This window comes from Ctenopharyngodon idella, chromosome 9 (assembly GCF_019924925.1).
Source record: "Ctenopharyngodon idella isolate HZGC_01 chromosome 9, HZGC01, whole genome shotgun sequence".
Taxonomy (NCBI): domain Eukaryota; kingdom Metazoa; phylum Chordata; class Actinopteri; order Cypriniformes; family Xenocyprididae; genus Ctenopharyngodon; species Ctenopharyngodon idella.
The window spans coordinates 2,491,852-2,501,778 of NC_067228.1; the positions used below are offsets into that span (position 1 = coordinate 2,491,852).

The window sequence follows — 9,927 nt, forward strand, 5'->3', positions numbered from 1 at the left end:
TCGTTGTGACAACTAACCCATGACACACCCACACGCGTCAAAGTAGGCAGACTTTTCTCTGTTTACGGATATGACGAGACGCGCACACAAGTACGCAATTTCCTGTGAAAATAATGGCTGCGTTTAACTCCACTTTTAGACTCTGGCTGCATCCAAAATCACATACTTCCCTACTATATAGAAGGCGAAGAACAGTATGTGATAAAAGAAGTATGTCCGAATTCATAGTACTCATAAAAGAGAAAGCAAAAAGTACCAGGATAACCTACTACTTCCAGTGAGATTCTGAACTCTGCAAACTAGGGCTGGGTAAACAATATGGATTTCTCGATTTTAATCGCTTCTCATTTTTACGAACCGATATAGATTCTTAAATCCCAAGAATCGATTAGTCTAGTCTGTTTTCAGTTGATGAATGAACAGAACATGTAGCGCACCTCCCATCCAATAAATCGCAATAATCTTTGTGCTTTGTTACTTTTGATATGAAGCAAAGTCTCAGATTTCAAATGACGTCCATCTTATTATGAGATTCAAAACATAAATACCGTTTTGGCGCTGTTTAATGTGACGTGACAGATCACTTTAGCGCCTCAGTTAAAGAGAAGCGGCAGCACGAGTGTATGTGAACATCCTCTCCTCCACTTTAATACCAGTTACAGCACAAAATAAACATGAATGAACATCTGAAGGTATAATAAATAAAATATACAGTACAACTTACCAAAATCCGTATCATGTCTCGTGTAATAGCTCAATGTTTCAACCTCAGAAAGACGTCAATAAAACAGCTTGTAAACAATGTCACGTAACGTCACATTTACCTCAGAAAAGCATATTCAGTGACCATAAACTCATCAGTCAGCTAGAAAAGTGAACTCTAGAAAGCAGCATTCTGACAAATATAGCTATGCACCGTTACAATATATAATTATAATTAGTTATAATGTTCTTCAATATGTAATGCATGTTTGAATAAATCAGTTATGACAGCCACGATTTAAATAAAATAAAAAATAAAAAAAAACAGGAATTGGAGTAGAAATATGATTATGTAATTCTAAACTTTATTTATTATAAAAAAACATCATTGAGTGTAATTTAAGTGTTTGTATATAAATAAGTTAATTTTAACCTTCATTATTATAGTAGTACCAACTGACTCCCATGTGTAGTTTACAGCGTTAGTTGAGAGATTTTTTCCCTTTAGAAAATTTGCCATGTACTGTAACTGATATACTTCATCCAAAATAATCGATATCGAATCAAATCGAAATGGTAATCGAATCAAATCGCAAGCATGTGAATAGAAATCGAATCGAATCGAATCGTGAAAATTGTGTCAATACCCAGCCCTAGTGCATACGATGGACACTTTACTATCCCATGAGGCCACGGGAGAGGATTTGTGAAGGGCAGTGAAATGACCCAACTCACGCTGGTAGGTCACACGATAATGACAACATGGTGAATGAAACATGGTGATTACATTCTTACTATATAGAACATTTTTTTAGTGCTCGCAAAGTAATTACTTATTCAAAATAAGTACCTACTCGAGTAGGGCTGGGACAATAAATCGATGCATAACGAATCGAGAAATGATTCTGGATCGATTCTGAGATTTTCCAAATGCATCGTGATTGAAAATCATTCTGAGGTGCAAGTACATAGCTGAACGCACGAGCGCTCTTCTTCATGAGCATTTGAGCGTGCGGTTAAAAACTAGCCTAGAGTGCCATCTGCTGTTAAAAACTAAGCCCAGAATCAATTCAAGAGAGAATTGTGATGCATTTGGAAAATCTCAGAATTGATCCATGAATCGAGAGGAATCGATTTATTGTCCCAGCCCTACTCAAGAGAGTATGCAATTTCAGACACAAGCATATACTCGCGAATTTCCCTATGTACTTCACCTCTGGGGAATCCCCGCCGCCATTTTGAAGTGCGTTCAACTTGATCCTTAATGATCCTTAACTAGACCATAATGCAACATGATTGTAAAGCACTGAATTTACCCCCCACCCCACACAACTCTAGTGTATGAAATTGGAGATATTTTTACATTTAACCACATAATACTTGTAGCTACCACCTAAAGATGACTTTTTTGTGTGTTTGTGTAAGAAAAATATCCATATTTAACAAGTTGTAGTAAAAGTAAAATATCTAGCTTCTACCAGACCGCCTTCCGTATTCAACTTACAAAGGAAGTCTAATGCCTCTCGCAGTTCAAAACGTGTATTTTTTCTTACACAAACGCATTGCTTCGCTTCAGAAGGCCTTTATTAACCCCCTGGAGCCGTGTAGAGTACATTTATGATGGATGGATGCACTTTTTTGAGCTTCAAACTTGCCCCCGTTCATTATAAAGCTTAGATGCGTCAGGATATTTATTAATATAACTCAGATTGTGTTCATCAGAAAGAAGAAAGTCATATACACCTAGGATGGCTTGAGGATGAGTAAAGCTTGGGCTAATTTTCATTTGAAAGTGATCTAATCCTTTAAAGAATATTAACTGGTACAAATTTTGATTGCAAACATGTATTAGTAAATGTAGAAATTAACATAAACTAAGATTAATAAAGTATTTTTCATTGTTAGTTCATGTTAATATTAACAAATGAACCTTATTGTAAAGTAACGCATTGAATTAAACACGAAATATTAAAGTAGAAAAACTGAAGTAGTGTTTTCTTGTAAAATGTACTTGTAAAATCATTTTTAAAGTGCATATTGTGAAAGTTACTGGCGTTACCAGCATTATTAGGTCTGAGGTAAAATTGATACAGACAAAGTCACTAATTCTATACTAGTTTAATGTGAGCACTTACAGTATGATATTTAAGTCTTTTGAAACTGTACACTTCCATTGCAAATGCTGTAGAGCTGAACTTGCATTGAACCCAGAACTCAGATCTAGTCGAGATGCATTTGCGAAGATAAAGATGTCTGGATAATGCAATGTGACGTGAACAATCATTACATTTAGAAACAATACACCAGTCAAAGGCGTCTAGAAGATGCAACAACACATTACAGAGTGCTATTACTCACTGTTACACGCTTAAACAGGATGTTTTTTCAAAGCATGTCAGCGGCCCAATGAACTCCAGTGCTGAATCAGCAGAAAAACAGCCATGAATCAGTCAGAGAATGAGAAAAGACAGAAAATCAAAGTGCTGCCCTTCATCCAGACACGTCTTTCCATCATACAGTATAAGTTCTGCTTCATCTCTACACACAAAAAGCACTCTCTAACTGGAACAATCGTCTGAAATCATTCCCTCGGGTGTGCCTGCGCTCACATTTCTGTTCTTTACACTTACAGCAAAGCTTCTCAAAGACATCCTGCTGCTCGCTTTGGGGCAACAATCTTATAATTGCACGAGCACAATGGGTTTGTTTAACTCTGAATTCAAATTGTGTCATTATGGAGCGGTTAATCAAAACACTGAGCGCCTCGGAGGAACTTTCTCTGATTCATAGACGCAGTAAACACAGATTCTGCTCTCTTTATGATACGAGCCTAAAACTATTGAACATTTCTCCCATTATTGTCCAGGAGGAAAATATACGATTCATTTAACACACACTGACCTTTTGTGACTCAATGCCTCTAGTGGGGCATGTTGTCACAATGGAAACATGCCATTAGAAAGCCTATTTAAAAACAAAGCAAACATAAAAGTTACATACAAAATATCAAATCATTGTTTTTGTCAACAGATATAGAAGCTAATGAACTGAATTAAATAACTGATGATTTATGAAATAAAGCCTTTGTGTATAATGCATTATATAGGTATTCATAATGCCCATTATAATGCATTATATCTTTTCATAAATAATTGTAACCAAAGTTACATGCATTATAATATTATTATTATTATTATTATTATTATATAATATTATTAGTGCTGTCAAATCGATTCATTGTGATTAATTGCATCTAACATAAAAGTTTGTTTACATAATATGTGCGTGTATACATATTATTATATTTATATGTTATATAAATGTGTGTGTGTATGCACACATGCACACACACACATATACATAAATATATATATATATATATATATATATTAGTGCTGTCAAACAATTAATCGTGATGAATCCCATCTAACATAAAAGTTTGTTTACATAATATGTTTATATCATTTATAATTATATATATTATATAAATATGTGTCTGTGTGTATATATATACATACACACACATACACACATATATATATTAGTGATGTCAAGCGACTAATCACGATTAATCGCATCCAAAATAAGTTTGTTTACATAATATATGTGTGTACTGTGTATATTTATTATGTATAAAAAATACACACATACATGTATATATTTAAGATGTTATAATTACATGTATTTATATATAATTTATATTATATATAAATATAGATATTTTATGTATAAATAAAATATATTTTTGTTAAATATATACATGGATGTGTGTGTGTATTTATATATAAATAATAAATATACACAGTACACATATTATGTAAACACAAACTTTTATTTTGGATGCGATTAATCGCGATTAATCGTTTGACAGCACTAACATACTGTATATATATAATATATATAAGTATAATATATACGCACATATATTATGTAAACAAACTTTTACGTTAGATGCGATCAATTGCGATTAATCGATTTGACAGCACTAAATATTATGCATTATAATATTTGCACTTGCAGATTCCTTGTTACATCTGAAGTTGTTTGTTTGTCATGTGTTTTAATGTATTATACTTTTTAAAGGTTTAACAATGAATAGATAAAGTATTATAACTGTGGTTACAATTATTCATGAGACCATACAATGCATTACAAAAGACTTTTATAATGCATTATACAGTATATAAAGGTTTAAAGTAAAGTGTTACCCTGTATCTCCCATATTATAGCAGAGTGACAACTAGCCCCGGTCTCCTCTATAACTAGTGTTTTAAGGGTTTTGCTCTTTGCTTATAAGCCTCTCAGGAGTAAAGTAATGGATCCGTCTCTGCTGACTCGGCTCATGTTTCCTTCGTTCAGTACAGGTGAGGCTCGTCTCAGGTAACATGGCGGTTACTTCAACACTCGTCTCACGCCTGCAGTTTTTCATTTACTCTGACTTGGCACGAGCTTAAATGTATCAGTGAAACAAGTGTGAAATAAATGTTATTCTGTTGTAAATTCTGGTGAATCACCTTCCCTTTGGGTGAAGACGGTGCAGAGGTTTTTGAAGTGGAAACAATTTGCATATATTCATGAATAATGTATGAGGCCTGCTCTGAGCTACAGTTTTCCTACTAAAACAAGAAGCATTAAGAAAAGTAAATACTCCTTTGGCAACGGCAGGGCCGTGACCTTACAATCATGAGGTTAATTTAAACAGGGCTCCTCGGAAATATCAGGGATTTCAATGTTAGCGGTAATGGAAATTAATAAAAATCTTCATGGACATTTACATAGACTACTGAATAAGAACTTTTATAGCTCTTTGCACATGCAATCTCTACAACAATTTAACAGAAATGAATAAAATTCTTTTCCATGACATTTTAAAATGTTACTAATTTCTATGACTTGCCTGGTTGTAACAAATATCGATTTATTTGAAAATAAAAATAAGTAAAATCATTGAAATTCATTGAATCCTGTTTAAAACTTGTGGCATGAAAGTTTGGCCTACTGAGAGTTTCCTTATCTTTGAATCTTGAATTTGGTCCCAAACACATTTTATGTAAATTGCTCTGATTAATTTTAAATATGTTTTTCATTTTACTAAATAATAATATGTGCTTTTAATATGCATTCCCTGTGTTTTGAGCAAAATTATGTCAATTAACTGAAGTACATCGTAAAAACTGACAAGTGCTGTCTGCACATCTGCGCATTGGGGGAGTGGCCATTGGATCTTGCTCATGAATATTTAATTAAATAGGTCCAGGCAAGGAATGGACATGTGGACTTTAAATAGCTGTTGATGGTAATTAATATAGATTTTTGTGTGTGTTTACAGATCTGTTTACTGCTGCCAGTGCTGTTTTGTATTACAGTAGATTGTTTTTCTAATCATGTTGATCCTTTTTCACATGCAAATATTTTTATGTTTATGTATTTTTAGTCTATGTCATATATTACACTGGGTTAAAAACAACCCAAGTTGGGTTGAAAATAGACAAACCCAGCAATTGGGTTGTTTTAACCCAGCGTTTGGGTTAAATGTTTGCCCAACATGCTGCGGGCAGCTTTATTTAATTCAACTATTGTTAAAAAATAATAAATATTAAATTGCTTATTAATAAATGTTCACCTTTTGATGATTATATGTCTAATTCTAAGCCAGCCATATAGTAATTTTTAAACAACAGTTGGGTTAAATAAAACTGCCCAGCACGTTGGACAAACATTTAACCCAACCGCTGGGTCAAAACAACCCAATCAATGGGTTTGTCAATTTTCAACCCAACTTGCTATTCTACACTCTAAAAGTGCTGGGATAAAAACATTGACAAACCCAGTAATTGGGTTGTTTTGACCCAGCAGTTGGGTTAAATGTTTGTCCAATGTGCTGGGCAGTTTTATTTAACCCAACTATTGTTTAAAAATGACTATATGACTGGCTTAAAATGAACCAAAAATAGGTTGGGAATTAAACAAATCAGACACATAATTAATAGAGGCAACAATAATAATCAAATATAAATGTTAATTTCCAACATACTTTGGGTTCATTTTAAGCAAGCAGTACAGTAATTTCTAAACAATATTTGAGTTAAATAAAACTAAACAACCCAAGGTTTGTCTATTTTCAACCCAACTTGGGTTGTTTTTAACCCAGCATTTTTTAGAGAGTAAAAACTCAGAGAAAATGTATTGTTTTTTTTCTTGGTTATATGGGATTACAGACTGCACACAGTCCTAATGTAAAATTTTAATTAGGCTAGTAATGAAATGAACATAATTAAATGGATAGTTTGTTCACTTTACTCAATACAATTGAGCTGATATTGATAAATCAGTTTCGTGCAACCTCGATCAAAACTTTTAAGTATGATTAAATGACTCAGCTCATTCCTCGTGTATCTTTAGTATTGGGTTGTTGTGTACCTGTTCCGGCCCTTGGAAGCATATCCTGCACACCGGGGTTCCTTCTGCATAGCTGATGAAGGAGAATCGGTCGTCCCTCCGGTCCTTGGAGAACTCTTCCGCCGCGGCGCCCGTCCACCCGGATCCGTCCGCGGCTGCCTCCGGCCCGGCAGCGTCCTCTGTGGACGGGGTACTCCAGTGCCGGAGCCGGTGGGCTCGTAAGGTATTGTTGTTATCTGAGGCATAAGGGCTGATTCTGGCCGTTTGTCCGCTCATGGGGCTTGTATGAGCCTGTGGCCCGAGCAGAAACACCTTGAGGTCACTGAAGAGAACGCAACAGCGGCTCTTCAGCATGCCGTGACCGCGCAGCATCCGAGGAACGGGAAGAATCGACACTGTCCGGGATCAACTACTGCAGGTTCCCTTCGAGTGAAGAGTGAATATAAGCCATGATATTCCACAACCTATTAAACTGAGAACTTAAATTGAATTGGTGCCTTACAGTCGCAACCTGTACAGTGAGTTCATTGCACTTTTTGAATGTGTTGATTGCAAGTTAGAAAGATGATATTTGAAGTGCCATAATCAGTCAGTGATCTATATCTCGTCCTGAATTGGGTAGAAAATAACAGAAAGGCAGTAAACAGGTGTCAGATGCCATATGATCGATTTATTCCATTGGATTTGTGATGGGTATTTCCTCCAGCGATGTAAAAGCATGCCACATGTGTTAAAGCGTTCCTCAGCGGTGTGAAATCATCCAGGTCCAGCTTCAGGTATCTGCGCCTAAAGGTTAAAGCGATGCAGGTGATGTTTGTTCTCGCGGACGCGCGTGTGTTATTCTGCTGCAGTTTTTCAATCTACCGTCGAGTTCATTTCATCATTCAGTTGATCGGGGATGTGTAATCCGAGCTCGCCGTGAGTTCTCCTCCTCTGGACGGTGTCGGAGTGGCTCCGTGTGGTTGATGCTGCGGTTTCAGCACTGTGATTCCCGGGACAGCGACCGAGCACACGTCACGCGCGCGGAGTGATGCGGGAGGAGGGAGAGGGACATGATGATGATGAAGATGAAGATGATGAAGATGCCCATCAGTCTGTTTTTTTTCTTTTCTTTTCTTTTTGACTCTGTAAACTGAATTATTTACACAATGACAAGAAACGAACATGATAGAAATAAAGGTGCTAAAGTTGTAGTCGACTTGAAGTTCGTTTTAATTTTTATTTAACATATTTGGACTTTTTAAAAGGTTATTATCAAACAGATTTGTGTAATTTTATCCAACAGAATGAAGCTTCAGAGAGGAAAAACGATCTATCTATCTATCTATCTATCTATCTATCTATCTATCTATCTATCTATCTATCTATCTGTCATCCATTAACCCATCTACCCATCCATCCATCCATTCATCTGTTCATCCATTCACCCACCCACCTATCCATCCAACCATCCGTCTGTCCATCCATCCATTCACCTACCCATCTGTCCATCCATCTGTCCATCCATCCATCCACCTACCTATCCATCCATCCATCCATCCATCTGTCCATCCATCCATCCACCTACCTATCCATCCATTCACCCATCCATCCAACCAACCATCCATCCATCCATCCATCTGTCCATCTGCCCATCCATCCACCCACCTACCTATCCATCCATCCATCCATCCATCCATCCATTCACCCACCCACCTATCCATCCAACCATTTGTCTGTCCATCCATTCACCTACCCACCTACCCATCCATCCATCAATCCATCCACTCACATATCCATCCATCCATCCATTCACCCACCCACCTATCCATCCAACCATCCGTCTGTCCATCCATCCATCCATTCACCCACCCACCTATCCATCCATCCATCTGTCTGTCCATCCATTCACCACCCACCTATCCATTCATCTGTCCGTCTGTCCATCCATCCACCCACCTACCAATCCATCCATCCATCCATCCATCCACTCACATATCCATCCATTCACCCACCCACCTATCCATCCAACCATCCGTCTGTCCATCCATCCGTCCACCCACCCATCCATCCATCCATCCATTCACCCACCCACCTATCCATCCATCCATCCATCCGTCTGTCCATCCATTCACCTACCCACCTATCCATCCATCTGTCCATCCATCCATCCACCTACCTATCCATCCATCCATCCATCTGTCCATCCACCTATCCATCCATCTGTCCATCCATCCATCCACCTACCTATCCATCCATCCATCCATCTGTCCATCCACCTATCCATCCATCTGTCCATCCATCCATCCACCGACCTATCCATCCTTCCATCTGTCTATCCACCCATCCATCCATCCATCCATCCATTCACCCACCCACCTATCCATCCATCCTTCCATCCATCCATCCATCCATCCACCTATCCATCCATCCATCCATTCATTCACCCACCCACCCACAACAAACCTTAAACCTTAAAAATACTAAAAATAAATAAATCTTTAAAAACTTCAAAAGAAAACCTTAAAAGGTTTATATAGGGAGTGAATTCAGGTTGATTGGGACACTTTCTCCCCAGTCATCTCAGTGGCAAAAAGTGTCCTACCCTTAAAAATACTCAGTGTGGAGTTTAATTAACCTGTTTCTCTAAGCAACTGTAACAAAAGAGCTTAATTTCACTTCTTTTTTAATTCTAAAGCGCATTTACCAAGAATGTTATTATTACCATATCAAAATAAGCGTGTTAACCCTTAGTCCCGCCCATCTGTCACATCTGGCCTCCCCATTGGACAGCGTTAGCGTCCATCACAGTACGACCAGCAGCACTGACGTTACGTCTTTCCGTCA

The 9,927-nt window shown here is 37.2% G+C and overlaps 1 protein-coding gene across 1 annotated transcript in view; it reads right to left on the reverse strand.

The window, feature by feature from the left end:
- Positions 1–8,491, reverse strand: part of marchf4b (membrane associated ring-CH-type finger 4b) — a 29,773-nt gene extending 21,282 nt beyond the window's left edge. The window contains exon 1 of the mRNA XM_051905244.1: positions 7,123–8,491. Coding sequence (XP_051761204.1) covers positions 7,123–7,473 — 351 coding nt within the window. The 5' untranslated portion in view covers positions 7,474–8,491. The remainder of the gene's footprint in view (positions 1–7,122) is intronic.
- Positions 8,492–9,927: the final 1,436 nt, after the last annotated feature.